At 39.6% G+C, this 25554-nt stretch overlaps 1 protein-coding gene across 1 annotated transcript in view; it reads right to left on the bottom strand.

Moving 5' to 3' along the window:
- The window catches only part of LOC117535544 (polycystic kidney disease 1 like 1-like), a 58408-nt gene extending 33403 nt beyond the window's left edge, over positions 1 to 25005 (bottom strand). The window contains exons 1-25 of the mRNA XM_034200058.1: positions 24975 to 25005; positions 21406 to 21512; positions 19868 to 20130; positions 19226 to 19354; positions 18685 to 18854; positions 17080 to 17245; positions 14661 to 14900; positions 13071 to 13203; positions 12365 to 12568; positions 11684 to 11865; positions 10476 to 10679; positions 9687 to 9850; positions 9391 to 9603; positions 9256 to 9300; positions 8893 to 9111; positions 8406 to 8477; positions 6746 to 6925; positions 6583 to 6660; positions 5771 to 5913; positions 5365 to 5485; positions 4856 to 5012; positions 4113 to 4305; positions 3731 to 3787; positions 3349 to 3636; positions 1763 to 1993 (exon numbers count right to left, since the gene is read on the bottom strand). Coding sequence (XP_034055949.1) covers positions 1763 to 1993; positions 3349 to 3636; positions 3731 to 3787; positions 4113 to 4305; positions 4856 to 5012; positions 5365 to 5485; positions 5771 to 5913; positions 6583 to 6660; positions 6746 to 6925; positions 8406 to 8477; positions 8893 to 9111; positions 9256 to 9300; positions 9391 to 9603; positions 9687 to 9850; positions 10476 to 10679; positions 11684 to 11865; positions 12365 to 12568; positions 13071 to 13203; positions 14661 to 14900; positions 17080 to 17245; positions 18685 to 18854; positions 19226 to 19354; positions 19868 to 20130; positions 21406 to 21512; positions 24975 to 25005 — 3990 coding nt within the window. The remainder of the gene's footprint in view (positions 1 to 1762; positions 1994 to 3348; positions 3637 to 3730; positions 3788 to 4112; positions 4306 to 4855; positions 5013 to 5364; positions 5486 to 5770; positions 5914 to 6582; positions 6661 to 6745; positions 6926 to 8405; positions 8478 to 8892; positions 9112 to 9255; positions 9301 to 9390; positions 9604 to 9686; positions 9851 to 10475; positions 10680 to 11683; positions 11866 to 12364; positions 12569 to 13070; positions 13204 to 14660; positions 14901 to 17079; positions 17246 to 18684; positions 18855 to 19225; positions 19355 to 19867; positions 20131 to 21405; positions 21513 to 24974) is intronic.
- Positions 25006 to 25554: the final 549 nt, after the last annotated feature.

Below are 25554 nucleotides of genomic sequence, written 5' to 3'. Positions count from 1 at the left end.
AACATGAGACTGATGCCTTGCTGTTAAAGGTCTCCTATTATACTCTTTTTCAACAATATATTACAGGTCTCAGATATATCCAGAGCCTGTCTCTGATTGGCTGAAATACCAAACAGATCATTGCAGCATTACCCATAATCCCCTCTGTTTCAGCGCTGTTTCCAAAGTGCTGATTCTCTGTCTGTTACTTTAGATGAAAATAAGGAGCCCCTCCCCACGCCCCTCTGAGAGAGATTTGGTTACAAAGAACTCAATGGTGCTCTAGGAGGAGATTCAGGTGATAAGGTGGGGGGGGGGGGGGTTACCTTGGTTGGTGATTGGCTAATGGTTACACAAGCCAACACATCGTTATGACATCATAAAGTGGCCAAAATCTGATCAGCTCATTTTCAGACAAGTTTTTATAGAAATGGATCAAAAAGAGAGAGAATCTTTGTTCCTGAAACTTTCCGAGTCTCTTTCCACAGAGGGGACACATGTTGATGTAGAAGAGACATGAAGAAGAGGGGACACATGTTGATGTAGAAGAGACATGAAGAAGAGGGGACACATGTTGATGTAGAAGAGACATGGAGAAGAGGGGACACATGTTGATGTAGAAGAGACGTGAAGAAGAGGGGACACATGTTGATGTAGAAGAGACATGAAGAAGAGGGGACAAATGTTGATGTAGAAGAGACATGAAGAAGAGAGGACACATGTTGATGTAGAAGAGACATGAAGAAGAGGGGACACATGTTGATGTAGAAGAGACATGAAGAAGAGGGGACAAATGTTGATGTAGAAGAGACATGAAGAAGAGGGGACACATGTTGATGTAGAAGAGACATGAAGAAGAGGGGACACATGTTGATGTAGAAGAGACATGAAGAAGAGGGGACACATGTTGATGTAGAAGAGACATGAAGAAGAGGGGACACATGTTGATGTAGAAGAGACATGAAGAAGAGGGGACACATGTTGATGTAGAAGAGACATGAAGAACAGGGGACACATGGTGATGTAGAAGAGACATGAAGAAGAGGGTACACATGTTGATGTAGAAGAGACATGAAGAAGAGGGGACACATGTGGATGTAGAAGAGACATGAAGAAGAGGGGACACATGTTGATGTAGAAAATACATGAAGAAGAGGGGACACATGTTGATGTAGAAGAGGGGACACATGTTGATGTAGAAAATACATGAAGAAGAGGGGACACATGTTGATGTAGAAGAGACATGAAGAAGAGGGGACACATGTTGATGTAGAAGAGACATGAAGAAGAGGGGACACATGTTGATGTAGAAGAGACATGAAGAAGAGGGGACACATGTTGATGTAGAAATACATGAAGAAGAGGGGACACATGGTGATGTAGAAGAGGGGACACATGTTGATGTAGAAAATACATGAAGAAGAGGGGACACATGTTGATGTAGAAGAGACATGAAGAAGAGGGGACACATGTTGATGTAGAAGAGACATGAAGAAGAGGGGACACATGGTGATGTAGAAAATACATGAAGAAGAAGGGACACATGTTGATGTAGAAGAGACATGGAGAAGAGGGGACACATGTTGATGTAGAAGAGACATGAAGAAGAGGGGACACATGTTGATGTAGAAGAGACATGAAGAAGAGGGGACACATGTTGATGTAGAAAATACATGAAGAAGAAGGGACACATGTTGATGTAGAAGAGACATGAAGAAGTGGATTTTGCATAATAGGTGACCTTTAAATCATTAAAAGTGTCATGATAGCTTGCATGTCTCACCCTCCTGTGATATGGGTCCCAGGTGAAAGGGCTGTGGCGGAGCTCTGTTAAAGTGCTGAGGACACACCGGGGTCTGCTGCCGTGAACAAGCTGGATCAGGGAGGGGGGCAGGGAGAAGGAGGACGACCCACTGCTGATCACTGTGGAGCTTTGGTTCTGGTAGGATGAGTATAAGGCTATGAGACCGGTGCTGACTCTGTGCTCCTGGACTTTGTGCATCAAGATGAACTTCTGAATGGAGAGAATGGACAGTAGTGAGATACATGTGAGGTGATGTGTTCCCTGTCCACAACCCCACCCTCAAACACTGCAACCACCATTTTGTATTTCATTTGTATTTGTTTCGTTCATGGTATGCACAACTTAATGTATAACAATTATTTACAAAACATGTCTCTATAAACAATAATAATAATAACAATCTTATATTACCTGCCCCTTTCTCAAAAAAATTTAATAAATAGAAATAGATGGTCTGTCCTTCATATTTTCTTATTCACAGCCAATCATAACAGTACCGTAGGAAAATAAGAGAAACACAAAAACGTACAAAAGAATACTTGGTTCCCACTTGACAGTTAAGGTATACATATTAAGGGAGTTATTTAAGCATTTATGGTTATTCTTAGCATCTATTTATGAACAAACCGTTATATTTAAAGGTTGCCGTTTTGTATATTAACATTTTATAGCCTGTAAATATGTTCATTGTCATGCCATTTCATCTTATTGCCTTCTCATTGAAGTGCATTGCTGCTACCTCTACTTTCATCACTGCTTTAAATTACTTGTGTCTACCTCTATCTCTGCAGTGAGAGATGCCAACAATATTTCCTTAAACTTATGTATGATGTCAATAAAGAAATTCTGATTCTGAAAACATGTCAATAAGACGAATCAATCAAGATGGTGACCACAAAGACAATACACTCAAGGCTTTAAGACTTTAAGACTGTCGCCCACAAACAAAAAGGGGACGTCAGTGACTCCATCCACCTCTGATACCAAAAGAGCTTTATTTGATAGCTTTTCCCCCCTACTAAATAATCATTATGTAAAATGCATTCAGTTGCCTAAAATCTCATCACCATCTCACTCTACACTATCCAATTAATACTTTCATAAATACACTTTTTAACATCTTATTTGAATAATAAATACTAACAGCCTATTCCATGAAATACAAAGTGATTGACACTCGGCCAATCATACGACATTCAATCAAAGAACTCTTGCAGTGATTGGCTTTCCTTTTGTTAGTTTTATATTTATCTTTTTCTTGGCATCTCCTGTAATTTCGTTATCATCCTCCAGGATCCATCCCTTTTTCTTTTATATACATTCACATTACAATTTTTACACCTGTATATGTGACATCTATATAGCATGTCTGATCCTCCTCTGTTGCTGTCCCGAGGTTTCTAACATGTGTCCCCGTTAATTGTGGGGTTAGTTTGGGAGTTTTTCCTGCAAGGATCTAAGGACAGAGGATGTCTTATGCTGTACACACTGTAAAAAACCCTGAGACAAAGGTGTCATTTCTGATACTGGGCTGTATAAATACAATTTGATTGATTTTCTCTCACCAGCATCAAGTCTGAAGCAGCCTGCAGAATATCAGTTACCAGATGCTCCACCTGCTTTGTTGACATGGATCCTCCTCCACCTCTGGATGCTTCATCACGTGGGTCTGGATCTAACATCTGTGTAATGTCAGCACTAGTGGAGGTTTGCAGGCTGAATGAGAGCAGAGACAGCAGGCTGTGGAGGGTTTTCTGCTCCAGACGGTACGAGGCTGGACCACCGGACTCTGAAAACTGCTGCGAGACGTCCTGAACGTGAGCCGCCACTCGTCTAGCACTCGCTATTGTCACCTTAACAGGAATAAGTGATGTATGAGAAACAATTTGTAACTTCCATCATCCATCAGTGTGTATTTGTCAATGAAAGAGACGACCTTCCACCTACCTGACGTGTGACCTCTAAAAGGTTTTTGAGAATGCAGATGTTGTCCTCCATTGATGCCTGAGATTCAGAGGATTACAGGTGAATAAAGTCAGACAATTAAACACCTCCCCTGTAGATTTCACACAATCAGACAATAGGAAATATTATTTTTAAATATGCAAATGATGCATTATCTCATGCAAGCGTTTGGTGAATTAACAAGAAATTTATTTAATTTATTTAAGAACTTTAAGATGCTTTAGAAAAAAAATGTTATACCATTTTATATAACAATACAAATGAACATGTACACAAAAATGAAAACTCAAGATGCAATGAAATAAATAACCTTTGTTGTATTTTGCCTTTAACTTTAAAGAAAGGCCTGTGTGTGAGTGTTTACCTGTCCATTGCTCTCCAGCTCACACACTGTGTGGATGAGTGTGTTGCGTGTGTGTCTCTGCGTGTGTGTGTTGGCCTCGGTGTGCAGGCTGAGTCGGTTCAGGATGCCCGACAGGAGGCTGACGTAGTTACGAACCTCCAAACTGTTGCCAAGATGCACCAGAGCCGACAGGTTCCTCAGACCAGACCCTGAACTGGAGACAAAGAGATATTTATAAAACAACAGCAACACAAACTGTAGGAATAGTTAGACTGCAACGTGTTCAAATGTTCTGCAAAACTCCAGAGATAAAACAAGAGAGTGATGTCAAGAGAGATACCAATTCAAAATTCAAAGCATGTTTTCTAAATGTAATATTCTGCTCCATTACTTTTTTATAGGGGTTAAGCTTCTCAAAAACAACCATTTTTCTGCGCTCAAAAAACGTTTACTCTCCTGCTTGCTGGACACAAATGTACATACATATATTTGTTAAAGAAAGTTGATTTGAAAGAACAAAAAAATATTTTAATCCGATTAATCAATTAGGGATTTTGTTAGGGTGTCATTCAAAGCCTCATTCATTAAAAACGTAATAGTAGCTTTGATTGTAAAGAAAGAGACACTAGGGACAGCTCTAACTCTAAAGGACATATTTAGAACTGATAAATATCTTATTGGCAATTAAAAATATATTATCTTCAGTTTATAAATATATAGAATGGTGGTGCTGGTTCATGAAAAAACAATAAAAAGATTCTTACAGCTCCAGGTCAGGGTCAGGGTGAGAGGAAGAAGAGGAGGAAGAAGAGGAGGAAGAGGAGGCGTCTCTGAAGAAGCTGGGTTGGACTTCCACGGTGACAGGACAGGGTTTAGTGGCCGTCCCATATGAGCTGCTTCTGATCTCTGTGAAAATAGTTACTGCAAGCAACAATACAAAACAATTAAGAAGTTTTACTGTCAGGACATCAGAGAGGTTACACACATTCTGTTGCAGACTGAAAACTCACTTGTTAAGACTGCATCTTTGCTAAACAATTATTAAAAACATCTTCTGTAGCGCTTACAAAGGATTTGGCTTTAAGTGAAGCTGTTGCAGTAGCATTGAATCTGGTCGGGCTTATAGACAGGAAATGTACCTGCAGGATTCTTGCTCTGAGTTTCTTTCTGCATGGTTGTATGCACGTATTGTAAGTCGCTTTGGATATGTCACTAAATGAAATGTAATGTAATATAAAAGATATCAATCAAAGTACATGTGATCGATTTGTACCTTTGTATTGATCAGCGGGGTCACCAGAGGGCAGGCTGAAGTAGTACTGGAAGTCTCTGCCTGCATAGAGCGTCCTCCGAGGCCCATCTCCTACACTGATGCTGTACTCATACAATAAATCCTACACACACACACACACACACACACACACACACACACACACACACACACACACACACACACACACATAAACACGAGTGTAAACAAGTAGGGAACAGCAAAGAAGTCAAAACAGGAGTGATTAAATAGAACTATGCTATAAAGAGAAAGCCTGATACCTTCTATACATATCGGGGGTTATACAGGTGTCTAATTTACTTTGCTTTAAAAAAAACTGTGAAAAAAGAGTGATACATTTGTAGTGAGGTGCGTGTTTCTGTGTAAAAAAAGATTAGACAGGATATACCTGTTTCCCCGAGGTGCAGAAGATGCTGAAGTGTGTGTAGAGCTCCACTCCTCTGATTGGCTGAACCTGGCACGCCACGCCTTTTGGAGCAGGGTTGGTTTTGAAGAACAGCTGAGTCCGGCCAAGTGCACTACTAGGAGATTCTGAGTACGAAAAATAACAATCACACATTTGTATTCAAATCCATCCCTTTAATTTGCATCAAGAAAATAAAAAGTTGGGCTAATAACCGACTGATGATGTCAGTGTTGTTTAAAGACAACAATCAGTTATTATGCATTACATTTACAGGAGAATTCTGCGGTTAAAGTGATATTTTTTTACTTATTTTACTCTGCGTGAAGTCAAAATCACACCTTATTTCAAATTTGGCAGCTTTTTAAGGACTCAGATTCAAAACCAAACATGGCATAGTTTGAGAGTTTGACCAAGGTTAATTGTAATTTTATAATGAGAACTAGCTAACTTTACAGAAGCTCAAAAAATAGCAAAAACAACATACATATATAGTATTGCATAACATATATACATTTAAGCACTTTTAATCACCCATTCATATTCAAGAAAATGTAAAGGCCTTAATTTTCTAACCATCAAATTCAATTCAAAAGTAGTTTGCAGGAACCATGAAATAAAATGGTAAAAATCACTAAAATCAAGAAATAAGCATAATAACATTAAGCCTCATCCATGACTTCCTAGGTATTAAGATTTCTGAACTGCTCATGTGTTAAGAAACAGATCGCAGTCCAAGAACAGGGATAATAATAACACTTTTTGGAAAGAAAAGTCAGTTTTATTGTGAAACCTACTAGCAGTGACCTCCAACATGTATCTGCTCCCAGGGGCCAGGCTGAAGGGTCTCAAGCTGAGCAAAGGGGCGGAAACTCCTGAAATAAAATGGAGAAAGATTTAAGCCTGATACAGGTGGGTAAAGAAGGGGAAATATGTCGGAGAGTTTACTGAAAAACTAACCTGTGTAGGTGTAGGACTCAAAAAGGCCTCGGTCTACGGGATGTCGAGGTAAATCGAGCAGGATTGGCTCCTGTTTCACTACAGAGGGACCGGAGTCTACCAGATTACTCCCTTCCTCTTCATGTGACGCGAGATCAAACTCTGAATCATCTCCTGGACCGAAGCTCTCTCCGTCCACACCTGGCAATTTACATGGGATTAACACAAACCTCCAACACGCACACACACACACACACACACACACACACACACACACACACACACACACACACACACACACACACACACACACACACACACACACACACACACACACACACACAGGGGCGGACTGGGGGGATAAAGTGGCCCGGGGATTAATTGACAGACAGGCCCACTTAATGCGCGGCATGTATCGGCCGGCCAGCGACGAAAGTATGAAAGCCCTTGAGTTGCCTAGGTCAGTGTTTCTCAAACTTTTTCATACCAAGGACCACTTAACCAATAAAAAAACACTCGCGGACCACCTAACTCCACAAATATCCAAAAACACAAATCGCCTGAAAATGGTACAAACAAGTGGCAACATGTGTGATGAAGGTGTTTATCTGGGCTATATCATGCAATCGAAAGTGAAACTTAAGCTCGTTCCATTGTGGAGATATTCCAGCGAGAGTACGAAAAACTTAAAGAAATGTATTTATTTCAAATGTGAAATTGTACCAATATACTCACGGACCACTAGGGGGCCCTCACGGACCACCAGTGGTCCGCGGCCCACACTTTGAGAAGCACTGGCCTAGAGCAAAATAGTTACAGCATATATTTAGTGATTTTAATGTTAACAGATCATTGATGCAATAACATTTGGACCCAATTTGCCTGACTTGACACATGGAATACGCACAGCACCGGCCCACCGGGAAAACCCCCGGTATTCCCAATGGCCAGTCCGCCCCTGCACACACACACACACACACACACACACACACACACACACACACACACACACACACACACACACACACACACACACACACACACACACACACACACACACACACACACACACACACACACACACACACACACACACACACAGGCTGTACAATAGCTGTCCACTGCTGTTAAATGCAGAGGCCAAATTTCACTTTGTGTGCTGTGTGCTCTGCATGTGTGACCATTAAAGAGGGTTTCATCCCTCCGATTCTATCTATCTATTCTATACACACACACACACACACACACACACACACACACACACACACACACACACACACACATACCATGTATACATCACTTCAGGGGACATTACATTGACTTACATGCATTTCCTGGAGACTTATCCTAACCTTAACCAACACATGCCTAACCCTAACCCTTAACCTAACCATTACCCTAACCCTAATCCCACCCTAAAATTAATGATTCCCCTCATGGGGACCTCCAATTTGTCCCCATAAGGGAGGCGAGTCCCCACACGTGACTGTGTAAACAGATTTAGGTCCCCACAAGTATAGTAATGCTAGGCCACACACACACACACACACACACACACACACACACACACACACACACACACACACACACACACACACACACACACACACACACACACACACACACACACACACACACACACACACACACACACACACACACACACACACACACACTGCACCTGAAGGTCTTCCTGCTGAAATCCCCGGGTCTCCTTCCTCTGCCTCCATCACAGGAACATCGTAATCTGGATCTGTTGTAGGATTAGATTTAATGCATAATAAAGTTAAACACTGAACGTATGGACAGACATCGCAGATATTACACATGATTCTCAGCATAGCTAAATTGTAATTTACAAATTATGTATCACTTGTATATAGACTCTTATGGCACTACTTATATTCTATTTTATTGTATTTACTTGTACTATTTTATCCGTTTATTGTGTTGCACTGTTGGAGGAGTCTGGGACCTAAGATTTTCATCGACATAACTACACTGTAACTTTACGAATGACAATAAAATCCTTGAATTTAGCTTCACCTAAACAGAGGTCTGATCAGCAATTATTACTGAAACACTTTTTAATTGTATCATTCAAAGAACAACTCCTTTGATTTTGTGGGACTGGCAGACCAGAGAGGTTTCTCAGAGTTGTGTCTCACCTGGTCGATCTCCCACATCCTCACTCTCCAGGAGAGGAAAAGGAAACTCCCAGTCAGCAGAAGAGTCCGGATCCACTGGGAGTTCAGTGATAACACCGCTCTGGGTAAAGTGGTCTGAATAAAGGACGCCACTGTTGTCAAGAGGCGGGTATTCAGTGGAGGAGTACAAAGGCTTTGGAGGGTCAAACTCCCCCAGAGGGTGATAAAAAGGCTCCTCTCCTGGACACAAAGAGGAACAAGCTGTTAAATAATTCATCCTTTTTACTTTAACCTTGTGCATTACTTCTAATTGATTTCCCCTATTGATGCCCGCGTCTTAAATGCTTTTACGTTGTTGTTTTCTGCGCTGAGAGTATGGCTAACCTGATCCTGATGTTCTCATGTTGAGAGAGGAGATGGGCGAGGGCTCTGTGAAAGAAAACAGGAACGTTTAGTGACATGCTGTTCTTCTCATGATCTGGTTTTAGAAGACATGTAATTATTACACACCGGTCATACCTGACTTCTTTCTGTTGTCGTCAGATAACTCTTCTCCGCTAGTTGTCCCATTTAGATTCAGCTTGTTGTCTATAAATATAGAGACATTCTCCCTCAGAGAGGCAGTAGTGGAGGTATTGACAGCGTGTGTGGGCTGGGTTGAGGTCCTCGGGGAAGAAGGACCCTCCAGGATGTTTGACGGAGCACTGAGATCCACCGTGAAGCAAAACGGGACTAAAATAGAAAAGAAAAGAGGGTTTATTTGACTTGCAAATTATATTTCTGCTGCTCACATGTCCCAATGCTTCATATCTTACCTTCTATGGCCGGTTTGGATGATGCATTGACTAAGAACAGGCTCCAGGTGTACTGGATGTTTTTTGTGGAAGTATCACAGCCTTCACACACAGCGCTGACGGAGAAAGGCTGATCCCAGTTCAGCTTCTCTTCATGGCACTGAGGGCAGGAAACTGGCACTGTCCTGGGTGGAAACAATCAGAAAAAATACCAGATATTTATAAAATCAGAATCAGAATACCTTTATTAGTCCCACAGAGGGGACATTTACATTGTTACAAAGAGCCAAAGACAGCTTAATGCTACCTAAGAAGCATGCATACAAAAATATGAAATATACAAAAATAATAATAAAAATTACACAATTTACAAAATACACATATTTAGCAGCCAGGTATATATTGCACAGTTATTAATGACATATATATATATTTATAAAACGGACAAGTCAAATCAAGCAATCTGATTGGTTCTTAGCCGTGATATAATGAGCGTATATCACGGGTAGAATTGTAGTTACTTACTTGTAGTTACTTTTTACACAACGGTCCAGACATAGACATCAAACAGGAAAACATATTCAGTTGCCAGTTATTTGGCAGCTAAGGGGGTTAGTTGCCAAGCTTCGCGTCGGGCCGAACCACGCCCCTTAGCTGTGATATAATGAGCATATACCACGGCCTGTCGTGAGCTATTGCTTAAATATATATATATATATTGCACATAGTTGGTATTTAACAACAAGGGGTGTTTTAGTCTGTGTTGTGTGTGTTCTAAAAATGTTCTATACACTTTTTTAAGACTCTTACCCGATGACATTTGGTGTGAACGTGAGGAAGACCTCTGATGAAGCCGAGCGCTCGCCGCTGTGCACGGTGAGCGTGAACTGGAACTGGTCAAAGTTGTGTTTTAGGAAACCAGAAGGAAATACGAGCACTGAGGAGGAAGTGGGAACATCGTCATGGAAACAGGAGCTGGGGAGGGAGCTGACTGGTTTACATGTCCAACTGAAGCTGTGGAGAAAAAACGAGACACTGTGTTTATAAAGTATGAAGACTTTTGGTGTTTTATCATCCTGTTTTATGTCTTTCAGGGACACATCAAAGCTTTAAGGTCCGCTATTATACTGTTTTTCATCAATATATCACAGGTCTCAGATACAAAACATGTCTCTGAAGTGTTTGGCTCCAAACACCAAACAGATCATTGCAGCATTACCCATAATCCCCTCTGTTTCAGCCCTGTTTCAAAAGTGCTGATTCTGTGTCTGTTACTTTAGATGAAAATAAGGAGCCCCTCCCCACGCCCCTCTGAGACAAGAGACATGAAGAGAGAAGAGGGGACACATGTTGATGTAGAAGAGACATGGAGAAGAGGGGACACATGTTGATGTAGAAGAGACATGAAGAAGAGGGGACACATGTTGATGTAGAAGAGACATGAAGAAGAGGGGACACATGTTGATGTAGAAGAGACATGAAGAAGAGGGGACACATGTTGATGTAGAAGAGACATGGAGAAGAGAGGACACATGTTGATGTAGATGAGACATGGAGAAGAGGGGACACATGTTGATGTAGAAGAGACATGGAGAAGAGGGGACACATGTTGATGTAGAAGAGACATGAAGAAGAGGGGACACATGTTGATGTAGAAGAGACATGAAGAAGAGAGGACACATGTTGATGTAGAAGAGACATGGAGAAGAGGGGACACATGTTGATGTAGAAGAGACATGGAGAAGAGGGGACACATGTTGATGTAGAAGAGACATGAAGAAGAGGGGACACATGTTGATGTAGAAGAGACATGAAGAAGAGAGGACACATGTTGATGTAGAAGAGACATGGAGAAGAGGGGACACATGTTGATGTAGAAGAGACATGGAGAAGAGGGGACACATGTTGATGTAGAAGAGACATGGAGAAGAGGGGACACATGTTGATGTAGAAGAGACATGAACAAGTGGATTTTGCATAATAGGTGACCTTTAAAGTTGACCTCTCTGTTTCTGTACCTGACGGGGTTCATGGGGAAGTCTGGGTCGTGAGATTTCGTGCCATCCAGCATCACCACGGTGTTGTTCCTGTTGTTGATGAAGATGTTGGTGCCGCCCTGGATGAAGGCCACAGGAGGGCTCGGCATCACCTGCACCTTCACGCTGTAGTTACTGTACACCACACTGCCAACCACCTGGACCTGCAGGGCAATGACAGCATCTCAATTCTGTAAATTCAGGCAAATCAGTCTGATATAAAAGTACGTTTCCATACAGAAATTCTGCATTCTCAAATATGTTTTGCTGAATTATCATTTTATTCTGGATCAAGGTCGTAGTTTTACACACATTATTTTTGCATTAAAGTCAAACTGCTTGGTTAGGTTTAGGAGAACACCTTAGTTTTGGTTTGAACAAAATAAACGTGTTACTTAATATGTGTGCGTTTTAAGTCTGTCTAACTTATAAGTACTTTATGGAGGTTAATTCATTTGATCGACCCATCCATCCAAATGTCCTCCCTGTGAAGACCTTGGATGAAAATGTATTTGGTTACAAGTAAAAAACAAATATATCTGGGAAATTGCGATTTTTGTTATATCGGAACATACATTTCTGGAGACCTTTGAAGAGAGAGACATCAGGGGTCACAGGTCTCAGTTTAAATGTCAGTGTGCGACAGTTTTCCCCGTTACTTACCCTGGCTATAGCAGTGTAAGTGTCGTAGTTCAGCAGGAGGCTGGGCAGTTTGAGTTTCTGTCTTTGCGTGTCTACGAGAGGCAGAGAGAAAACCCGTCCTGCAGAGTCCAACAAGCTCCAGGTGTAGTGAAGGCCTCTGGAAATGTCACAGTCTATCTCCGTCTCATAGGTCACTCCCAGACGGATGACCTCATGTCTCCGCACCTTTAAGAGAGAGGATATCCTCAATTATCTGTTTATCTTTACTGTTAGAAAAATCTCCCTCGTCCCCGGCTTGAGCTTCAATAATCAGGATCCATGTATTTCAGATCCTCTCCAGAATGGAAGGAGTCATCACATACAGAGCATCAACTAGTTCCTGAACAGTGTCCTTCACATGCTGATATCCAAGAGAGGGAGTTACACAGTCACAAGATGGAGGAATAGAAAGCAGTATTCAATGTTTACTTCAGATTAGCTCCACGTCAGAAATGAGCATGCTTGTCATATGTCTATCAGAGGCTGAATCATCATGTTAATCTCATAGCTATCATATGCCTCAAACAGTCCTGATGCTCTTCTAGGTAATCATACATCCTGTCATGTTCACAGCTACAGTTGGGATACCTTTGTTATCATGTTACTCTGATATTGGACGAGAACATTCAGTATTTTCCCAACATTTACCATAGTACACACAGGTTATATTACTGCTGGTGAGATGTACCTGTAGTTTTAGAGGTCCCATGTTTTTCAGTGGAGGAGGCTGACAGGGCCGGTCCACAACAAAGATGTGAGCGCTGAGAGAGGCAGAGCTGACCAGATTAAACACTGTCACCTCCACCCTGAACTCTCCTGTCCTGAGAGAGAGAGGACAAACACACTGTCAATGTCCACACGCAATAATACACACTGTTCAGAGGATTGATCATTACAGGTATTTGAAAACAAGGAGGTCAACAATCCCAATTGAATCTGAAATAAAACTCTGCACTCCTTTATCGAGTTTAAACGAGATTGAGGTGAGAAAACTACTTAAGCCCAGAGAGGCATGGAAGATCCAATTTCTAAGTCTGATTTAATGTGTATTCACGACTGTAGAAGAAGTGAAACAACTTTTCCGGTGAAGATTTACTTTCCTACTTTTGATACATGCGCTTATGTAACAACGGTATGCTATTGCAAAAAACTAATAAAGGAGCATTAAAAAGGTGAAACTAAAGGATGATTATTCCAAATTATTATTTTTCATCTGCAAAGAGACTCAAATGTATTACAAATAAATGTACATTTAAAAGAAAAACAGTGATGTTACATTACTTGCTTACACATCCTATTTTGTAGCTTGTGTTTAGAGCGCATGGGTACATTGAAACTCAAGAAAATTATAAATACATTCAAGAAAAACATAAAAGCTTTTATTCCATGGGGGGGGGCTTTCAAAATTAGGATATTTTTTACGAGCCGTTTTCACATTTAAGAGTAATTTAAGAAATCATCCCAATAAATGCTTACACCTGTTTGAAAGAAGGGACTTTCAACCTTAGGTCATAAACACAGAAAAGGTTTCAGTTATCTGCCTCCAGAGGTGGTCACATTGTAAAATACCAATATTTCTGTTAAAGTTCAACCAGAATCAGAAACAGGTTTATTACCAGGTAGGTTGAGACGTACGAGGAATTTGACTTGATGTCGTGGGGCATACATAAAAGCAAAACAAAAATGAAAAAACACAGATAGAGAACTATTTTAAGAAAACTATAATTAAAAATAATAAAAAATATAGTAAAATAAAATATAGCAGTATTTACAATGCAATAGAATGGAATAAAATATGTGCAGTAAAAATAAAAAAACACAGATATGGTGTACATTGTGTGCATTATGTAGAACAAGGAAGCTAAATACATTTAAATAACATGAGTTGATCTGACCTGTGGAAGACGTGCTGCCCAAATTAGTATATTTTTTACAAGCTGTTATCTAAGAGTAATTTAAGAAATCATCCCAATAAATGTGTACACCTATTTGAAAGAAGGGAGTTTGAAAGAAGGGACTTTCAACCGTCATAAACACAGAAACGGTTCAGTTCAGACTAAGAATATCAGTCTCCAGAATATAAAGGTGGTCACATTGTGAGATACCTTATATGCCTGTTAACAATAAAACTCATTAATATTGAATAACATGAGATGATCTGACCTGTGGAAGATGTGCTGCCCTGTTTTTCAATCTTACCCTGTTGCTGTTTGAACTACTGAATTTCCCTATGGGGATTAATAAAGGTCCATCTTCATTTATCTTATCTTAATCTGACCTGTGGAAGACGTGCTGCTCGGTGCTGAGTCCCGGCCGGGAGGATCCGTCTCCAAAGCTCCAGAGGAAGGAGACGTCTGTCCCCGCAGTGACCCGGCAGCTGAGCCTCAGCGCCTGGTTCTGCAGGACGGAGGACGGGTGGAGCAGCCGGTTGAGCCGCACCGCGCTCTGCACCTCCAGAGGGAAAACATCCGAGGAGACGGAGGAACGGCCACTCCACAGGACCACAAACACATCATACCTGCATTAAAACAAGACCACAAACACATCATACCTATGTTAAAACAGGACCACAAACACATCATACCTGCATTAAAACAAGACCACAAACACATCATACCTGCATTAAAACAAGACCACAAACACATCATACCTGCATTAAAACAGGACCACAAACACATCATACCTGCATTAAAACAAGACCACAAACACATCATACCTGCATTAAAACAAGACCACAAACCCATCATACCTGCATTAAAACAGGACCACAAACACATCATACCTGCATTAAAACAGGACCACAAACACATCGTACCTGCATTAAAACAAGACCACAAACACATCATACCTGCATTAAATCAAGACCACAAACCCATCATACCTGCATTAAAACAGGACCACAAACACATCATACCTGCATTAAAACAAGACCACAAACACATCATACCTGCATTAAAACAAGACCACAAACCCATCATACCTGCATTAAAACAGGACCACAAACCCATCATACCTGCATTAAAACAGGACCACAAACACATCATACCTGCATTAAAACAGGACCACAAACACATCGTACCTGCATTCAAACAGGACCACAAACACATCATACCTACATTAAAACAAGACCACAAACACATCATACCTGCATTAAAACAGGACCACAAACACATCATACCTGCATTAAAACAGGACCTCAAACACATCATACCTGCATTAAAACAAGACCTCAAACACATCATACCTGCATTAAAACAAGACCACAAACACATCATACCTGCTTTCAAACAGGACCACAAACACATCATACCTGCTTTCAAACAGGACCACAAACCCATCATACCTGCATTAAAACAGGACCACAAACACATCATACCTGCATTAAAACAGGACCTCAAACACATCATACCTGCTTTCAAACAGGACCACAAACACATCATACCTGCATTAAAACAGGACCACAAACACATCATACCTGCATTAAAACAGGACCACAAACACATCATACCTGCATTAAAACAGGACCACAAACACATCATACCTGCATTAAAACAAGACCTCAAACACATCATACCTGCATTAAAACAAGACCTCAAACACATCATACCTGCATTAAAACAGGACCTCAAACACATCATACCTGCATTAAAACAGGACCACAAACACATCATACCTGCATTAAAACAAGACCACAAACACATCATACCTGCATTAAAACAGGACCACAAACACATCATACCTGCATTAAAACAAGACCACAAACACATCATACCTGCATTAAAACAGGACCACAAACACATCATACCTGCATTAAAACAGGACCACAAACACATCATACCTGCATTAAAACAAGACCACAAACACATCATACCTGCATTAAAACAGGACCACAAACACATCGTACCTGCATTAAAACAGGACCACAAACACATCGTACCTGCATTAAAACAGGACCACAAACACATCATACCTGCATTAAAACAGGACCACAAACACATCATACCTGCATTAAAACAGGACCACAAACACATCATACCTGCATTAAAACAAGACCACAAACACATCATACCTGCATTAAAACAGGACCACAAACACATCGTACCTGCATTAAAACAGGACCACAAACACATCATACCTGCATTAAAACAGGACCACAAACACATCATACCTGCATTAAAGGGAGAGGGGTGAAAGAATGTTACTTATAGCTTGTATTCTGGTAAAGGGGCTATTCGGGGAAATATCTGTCTATGTTAGTTGTTTTGTTTTAATATTTTTATTTGTTTTATTGTATTTTTATTTATTTTAGTTGTTTTTTTATTGTGTTTATTTTTACTTTATTTTGGTTTGCTTTTCAAACAGTCACAAACCAATGCAAACTTAAACTGACTCTAGACTAAAGCCATCTTATTATGCTCACCCTTTTCACACTAATAATAGTACAGAATTATTATTAAATGTATACACTGAAAATGAATGAAACATATTAATAATAATATATAATAATATTAATATACACACTTGTCTTCATACCTTCAGTTGTATGTAAATCATCTTAATTAAATATTGTTTTAAAGCTATTTTCTTTCCTTTATTCTGGTTCACAGATGATCCCAGATTATTTGTAATGCATCAAACGTAGCCCAGTTATAGAGACAAAAAGCATGTATACTGTATTTTAAATGCTTGATCTGTACCTGCCAGGTGTGCGGTATCTCTTGGTGACGTTCCTGGAGGCGGTCCTCTCTGACGTCGAGTCTCCAAAGATCCAGAGCAGCTGTGCAGGATCCGCTGCTTCAGAAACAGCCAGGAGGGTCACGTCTGTGTGTGTGGGATACACTCTCTGTGCTGCATGGATCTGCACTGTGAGGGGGGGGGTCACGTACATCGCATGGTCATTATAGATATACAGGTAAGTACCACTTGAAAAAGGTAAAGAATTATGTTGTGAAAATGTAAAAATGTGACTCTAAACAGAGAAATGATGGAGAAGGTGGACCAGAAAACACGGCTTTACTATCAAATATAGATTAAATAAAAAAATGTCTTTCTTTCTTTATGTTTGTTCATTTTGAAGCCACCGTTTTATTTGACAGTGTTAAAAAAAGCAAGAACTAAAATGCATATAACTCCCTAAAGTTAACACACATTGCATGTTCATTGTAGATATACATTAAGGTACCATACCTTATAAACACTTGAAAAACGTAAATAATTATGTTGTGAAAACATAACAAATTTAAATTATTAAATTAAATAACACGTTTCATTTTTGTATTTATATGTTTGGTCATTTTGAAGCCACCGTTTTATTTGACAGTGTTCAAAAAAGCAAGAACTAAACTACATAATAACTCCCTAAAGTTAACCTGCATAAAAACATTATTCGTATTATTATTTTCTTATGTATTCATTAATTTAGTTAATTATATGATAACATTTTAATTGTATTTATTTTTATATTTTTTGTGCTGGGATGTCTTTTGGTCATCTCACAGCTCTGTTACCTTTGTGCTTCTTGCCTGTACTAAATTAGAACATGTAATAATGATAATAAGTGTATTTAGTTTAGCACCTTTCGCAGAAATAGAAGTTAAACATTATGTTCAAATGTCCTGATATTTTCTTCTCTGCATGTTAATGTAATTGTTTCCCATAAATCTCACTAACAAACACATTCTGAATAAAATAGTGAACAATGATCTCAAAAGATAATAATTATTAATATAGAATGAGATATAGAGCAGTTATTCTGTATAGCACCATTGTTCATGTTTATAATTATACAATTAAAAAGTGTCCATTATATCACACTGATCATGTTTAACCGCATCAGTGCTTCTGCAGTTAAAATCTAACTATAATAGAACATATAAAACTTAATGTAATTATTTGTCTAGATTGCAGAGAATGTGATTTGTTTGTAAAAACATTTAACTTTTTTAAGTTATAATTTCTTAAATGTATAAAACAAAACAATGAAGCAGGGTCATTCGTGAGAACGTCTGAACTCTTTGTAATAATTATATTAATAATTACATATAATAAAATATAATGTGTCATGCGATTAAAATAATGATAAATACTATGATTAATGTATTTTTAGACAATTACAAACAAAGCCATAGCAAATGAATATTAAGGAAATGACGGATGATGTCAAAATAAACCTTTTTACTTAAAGTACATGAGAAAATGTTTTTATTATTTTTTCATAGTCAGACAGTTTTTACAGTATAAGTCCTGCTTGTGCAAATTAAAGAGTCATATTCCCAAGAACATGATGAGTAGCAGCAGCTGACCTGTGGGCTGGGTGGGGGGTCCAGCCAGGTTTCCAGAAACTTCCACAACAAAACTCTTCCCAGCATGCACTCTGTCTGCAGGTGTCGAGCGACGGACACGGTGCTGGAACGGTCCCTCAGTCCTGTAGAGAGCAACATGTCCGTCTCCTCCAACAGGGAGAGAGAGGAGACTGGGAATAAAAGAAAAAGATTCACAGTTAAAATATCCACTTGCTTTTATTTAGAAAGTCCACATATTTATTATATTTGATTACAATAAGCAGTGTTTTATTCCACTATCTATTGCACTGAATATATTTCTTTATGTCTTATGTATATTGTATTTTTCACTGTTGGAGCAGCCATGGATTTTCATTGCCAACAACCATGCTGTAGCTGTTGTGCCATGACAAATAAGCCTTTAAATACAAAAAATATTTCTCCACATGCCTAAAACTCTTATGAATGTTCGTAACTTTGATGGCAGTAAAGAGATATTAACTCGTATGAAACAGACACAAAGGAGCCTTGTTAAAAAGTAAAGATCTGCAGTCTGCCTCACCTTCCTCTTCCTCCTCTGACTTCCTTTGTCCCTTCATCTGCAGAGGTGTTGAAACACTCGCTGAACAACAGTCCATGTTGCTCGTTGCCACAGTAACAAGCCTCTGAGGTCAACGCTGCAACCTGGTACCTTCAGGAACAAAAACTGAGAGTCAGTTAAATACTTTCTAAATGCTGTGCATGTATCCAACTCAGAAACACACACAACCAAGTGTGGTTTCAGAAGGAGGGGGCTTATACCTGCTGGAAATATAAGATGTGTTAAATATGGCTATGCATCTGTTCTGTTACTAGGCTCAAGGCATACATTTCAATTGTTGGTCATTTAAACAATTACATTTTAAGCTTCTTGAAGTCATTCTCAGCTTTTTTTTCTTCATGGAAAAAAACATGGAGGAAAAAAATGGACCATATTATAGGCTGCAATTATCCAATTTAAATATATATTTTTTTGTCTGTTGTATGCATAATAAGAGAGAACTAATACAACGACTAATGTCACCATCTAAATAGTACTGGTCCCAATGGGAATCATTACAACAACAAAAAATGTCTTGTAATTTTTCACAAAAATACATACACACGTTTAGCTGAAATGCGACGGACAACCATAGTGGTCTCCACGTGTGTGTCCCACACTCACCCTTCATCCAGGCAGCGCACAGAGCAGGTTACCGGGTTAAGGTCACGGCCACCACTGGGTGCAAACAGGCTGCTGCTGCTGCTGGGGGTGAAGCACCCCATGAACAAGGCTGAACTCCCGGGATTTGGTGCCTGAGCTGCAGCGGACCAGCGAGGGAAGTCCAGTGAAAGGAGCGATAAAACAAAAGCTAAGAACATGTCTGATCCGGACAGAAGGCCGCAGGAGGAGCAGGAGCTCAGGAGGAGAGCAGCGGGACGCACAGACTGAGAGGAGAGGAGGAGAGGAAGAGGAGGAGGAGAGGAAGAGGAGGAGAGGTGCACGGACTGTGCGCAGGTGAGAACAGAGAACACTGTATGCTAATGAAAGGACCAGAAAGAGTGTGACAGGAAGCTGGCATCAAAAACTCCTTCAAATGACGCGCAATAATGTGCTGCAAAAAAGTAGTCCTGCAAAAAGTAGTCCTATATGCAAAGTTACTTGTGCGTATTTTGTCTTTACTCGTGCATAAATAAATACAAAATAAATGTGCATATGCCCAAACCATTATTCTCCTTTTTTATCCAGTTTTGGTGACATGTGTTGTCTCTTAAATTCTCCATTTCGTGAAGAAGAAAAAACACAATAGGCCTACATAAATACCAATAAGGAGTAGGCTATTATCTGTTGTACACAGCACAACACATAGGCTACAGGGACATGTAGATTCTGCATTCAACACATACTAATGTAGGATCTGTGGGAAATGCTACTTATAGGGAAAAGTAAATGCCTTTACACGCGATGTATCCATAAAAACGGGAACCTGTGTTGATAAAAACGGAATATATATTTCATTTTATATTATGTCTCTATCCGTAATACACATTTATAATATAATAGTATTTTACCGTTTTATTTGAGAAACTGTAAACAGGACAGTGACCTGCTGCGCGTTCACATGTTTCAGGTAGACCTAAAATATATAATATTTTTCACGAAGCCCATTTGGAGCCCGTTGGAAAACGTTAGGGACAGAGACTGATCATGAACAAAACTACATCTGGAGTCTTCATATTGTATTATATTAAGATGAATGTGGTGCTGGAGTAGTCTATTCTCTTTAAGGGGAAACATCTTGAACAAAATGAGCTGCAGTGGAAAATATGGATCTTTTTCACCATTTCCTTTAAGTCCGAAATATATTTTTTCTGACGAGTGAAAGGGCAATGGGATGAAATATAAAGCAACCAAGCTTCAGCTGTGTGTATGAGTGTCTTAAATCGTCCCTGTGTTCCTTTACTAGTCGCCACTTATTTGCTTTTTTAGATAAATCTTCAAGGCTGTCTCTTTGAAACTGGAGATATAATTACATCTCACAAACATGGATGTTTTTTTCCACTTGTTTAGGTAAGAGTGTCAGCTCCAGCTCTTGATATGTGTTGCAGTGTGTAGAGAGAAATGCCACAACACATCGAAACCAGTGAAAGTGTCTCCTCTGAGTGCCCTGTTAGCTCTTTAGTGGAAGCTCACTCACCGTGCAGCTAACTCCACCGCTCCACCTTAAAACATCTCTTCCGGGTTCCAGACCTCCCCTTTAAGAGAGTTTTCCCACTCTCTTTACAGCCAGCAGAGGGCGCTGTCAGACTGCAGAACCTCCACGAGCTGCCTGCAGCACAGAGGGGCACAGCGGGGGGAATCAACACATTTTCTCTGTCCATTTTTTATCCGGAATACGCGCATATTTTTGGCGAATTCGTTTCGTCTCTCCACGCAGGGACTGTTAGACGTTTTTTACACCATATACTCACCCACAAAACACAATATGTGACCAGAGAAACACAACAAATGGTATTTGTTTTCCAAAAAAACATTCAATACCATGATTTTATTGATGATTTATTATTTGTTCAATTAGCTATTTGAACACAAAGCTGTTATAGAAAGCAGGAATAGGAGTGAATCCTGTTTGACGGCCATATAGGACATATTACATTTAAACCATTAATTAATTTGAAGTTAATACATAATGTTTTATTTTCTGCACGACCCACCGGAGCCCATTGAAGCCTCCCCCCTCCCCTGGATGTTCCCAGAGCACACTGGAGCATTTTCTATCCGAACACTAAACATGAATATGTGGCGCTGCCGTCGTGACGCTGCGTAAAACCCTCCCCGGGCCTTTGAGCTCCTATCACCGGCTTCATTCGTTAAAGGAGTGCCGTGTTTTCACCGTGTGTGCGCCATGACACAATAAACTAATGATTAAATCAACGAAATGTTTGAAAAGAAGCTGCTGGATGAGCGTTACGGTGCCGCTGCGTAACGGAGAGTCGTTGTGTAAACTCCGGCAGTCTGCGCCACTACCGAGGACACCGACTCCGGTACACTGTGAAGGCGCTTTAGGTGGCATAAAAATAGATATTATATAATAAATACCTAGAGTCATAAGGGGGTGTTATAAAAGTAGGGACTAAGTGGAGGAAAAGCAGCACATCTAATCAGTTTGGTTTACATTTTAGTAATTTTCTAAGCGTTTTTTTCTTTGGAAAGGAAAATGAAAGAAGGGTTTGGACAACATTTTGACTTGTAAAATAGGTAGATTAAACTGAATAAATAAATAAGTTGCTCATGTGATCCGCGGATGGAGCTCATGTGACCCATCTTTTTATACCACATGCAGAGCAAAGTTATACTCAGCTGAGAATAAATTATTTTCTAACTATTTTTTTCCTGTCTTCTGGAGGAATTGTAACCCCAAACTCGAGGTTCTTGAGCTTTCTTGCGGAAGTCTTTCTACACATTGAAATATATGAAGTATACCTTCATTTTTAAAGATGAAAAGGTCGGCTCTCCCTCAACTACATCAAATTCTCCATACAGTTGCTAGAATATGTTCTCTTTTACATTTATTTTAGTCTTTATGAGGCAGTGGTTTGGTGAACATGTTCCAATATATTTGTATTTTCCGAGAGTCAAAAATAAATACAGCACACATGAATCCTTCTGACAAACCCAAGCTTACTTTACAGGGATGAACATATAATTGATCTCAATTTAAATCATGAGTGTATCGTTTTTGATGCTAAAAAGCTCCATGTTTGATCTTCATTGTGCTCTAAGTAAAGCTTTCTTAATGTGAGTATATACTGACTCCTCTCATTTCACTTTGTGATATTTTTTAGAGGCTAAAGGCTGCATCATGTTGCCATAACACCATTGACTCAAGAGTGGGCAGTCATGGCAGCGAGTTTAACCTCAATCCTCAATAAATAAATAAAACAAAAATGATAGAGGAAATTAAAACGTGCTTTTCTTAAAAGGCTGTTTCCAAATATATTAGTTCCATGTATAAATTGTTGTCTAAACAGCTAGTTCAGTTTTATTAACCTCCTCATATTTTTCGGTATACTAGCATTGCACTAGGCTACATTTTTTATTTTGTGTGATATGCATAAATATATATTTCATCTGAACATTTGATGGACACCTAATGGAAGATATTAAACCCTATGTCCAATGATGCTTCATGTTAGTTAATAAATTAATCAATTTATCATCCAATCAGCTGCATTAAGTGGACAAAAGCTCTTCAGCAGTGTGTGTGTGTGTGTGTGTGTGTGTGTGTGTGTGTGTGTGTGTGTGTGTGTGTGTGTGTGTGTGTGTGTGTGTGTGTGTGTGTGTGTGTGTGTGTGTGTGTGTGTGTGTGTGTGTGTGTGTGTGTGTGTGTGTGTGTGTGTGTGTGCGTGTGCGTGCGTGTGCGTGCGTGTGCGTGTGTCCAACCCCTCTACCTGAGTCTTTGTGCACAGAGCTTGTTAGAGAGACTTAATTTGGCCCTTGTTCAATGCAAGAGTCCACGAAGGAGGCCTGGAAAATACAAGGTAAATGTGGAGAGTCATTATAAACCAGTCTTAGCAGAATTAAAGTCAGTGAAGAAAAGTGAAAATAACCAAAGAATTGTGACATGTTATTTAGTAATGGGTAATTAGCAGCAGGTCAATAAGCACATGCATTGATGGGTATTAACACACATTATATCCTATAACTTAACTAAAGCAGGACAGGCTTTTAATAAAGTTTGAGTCCTCTTTTCTTTAACCTTGAAGTGAAACATCCTTATTTAAAAGCTGTGTTGACAGCCTCAGTCGCTGGGGGGAGGAGAGGCAGCTCTGCAGGCTCACATTTCACTCCAAACAGCCTCAATCAGGCCAAATTATTAACGAGGATCCACTTTAACATGCAGATCTTATCAGAGCCGGATCACCAGGGGCTATCTGCTGTGTGGGACAACAACGTCTGCAGAGGGAAAATCTGTTTCATGGGATATTATGCAACATATAGCACGACAACAGTGGAACAACAAGAACACATGTATGTTGTAAAGGAACACGAGGAAATAAACACAACAATATCAGAATAATAATAACACATCTACAAAATATGATTAGGTCACTATAAACCAGTATGGAACATTCACTCAAGTTTTGTACTTTAATACAAATGTAAGCTACTTGTAATACTTTTTACTTCATACACATTTCAAGGGGAAGTGTTGTAAATGTTTTACTTCCCTTCATGTATTTTAGGACTTTAGCTGCTACTAACTTTTCAGATTCAGATTCAAAAACAAAATACAGTGCCTCTTTATAAGGTAAATTAAACCACCCAATAGTACAAAACTGCATAGAATTCTGTACGTGTTTTTTTTACTACAATTATAATAATAACTATATATTTTAATGCAAGCGCCCATTGGTAATATTTCAACTTTTATATTTTAAGCAGAATGTACTTACATTTTGCATGCAGGACTTTTGCATTATAGTATACTTTTCTTAAGTATACATTCTCAATACTTTTAATAATATAATATAAACTAAAAAGCAAGCATATAGACATGTGAAAATACACTCTTAACAGACTTACATTAAGTGCATTCAACTATGAAGATACAAACCTGAATATAGCAAGAATCCTGCAAGTAAATCAGCTTCAAATAAGCAAAATAATAAGTGCTGCATAAAGAAGTGAGAATTGTTTTTATTTGTATTTACTGCCCAAGGTGCAATCAGAACACAATTTAAAATAACTTCAAAGTGATAGATTGTGGCCTTAATAAAGAGTTGTTTACCACTCTTCTGGCTCTCCCCTTTGTCCCACATCCTGAATACCTGAAACGTGTCTGAAACATTATCTGGTGAAGGCCCAGACAACCCCCCCAAAAAAGAGTCCTATTATATTTCTCACACACCCAATTTAAGGAACTCAACTTAAAGAGGAGAAGAAAGGGAAGCTCATCCGCTCAAATTTGGTTTTGACACATCTCGTCTCCTGCCTGCGTGCCCTGCAGCAAGGCAATATCTCTGAGTGATGTTTGACGTTGAACTGAGGAGAGAAAATGAATGCATGAGAACACCGTTAGAACATTTAAAATATATGATTTTTCATCATATAAGCTTGATTATTACTATTTTATGTGTTAATAATTGTAGTTATATGGGTTTTTGATGTCCCTGTGTCAGCGGTGGAGGAGGTTCCCCTGTCTTTTATCCCCAAATCCACCCTGGGCTCCGGGTCCTAACTCCCTGGTATGAGGGGCCAAAGGTCACCGCTGCTTGTGGCCCTATTCAAATCCCTCTGTAGTGTGTAATGTCCTCAACTGATCTGTGGCTTTATAAAGGGAACCAGTGTCCAGATATTAGTTTTCAGGC

Source organism: Gymnodraco acuticeps, unplaced genomic scaffold, assembly GCF_902827175.1.
Source record: "Gymnodraco acuticeps unplaced genomic scaffold, fGymAcu1.1, whole genome shotgun sequence".
Taxonomy (NCBI): Eukaryota; Metazoa; Chordata; class Actinopteri; order Perciformes; family Bathydraconidae; genus Gymnodraco; species Gymnodraco acuticeps.
The sequence above is the reverse complement of the archived record's forward strand: the minus strand, read 5'-3'. Positions and strand labels throughout refer to the sequence as shown.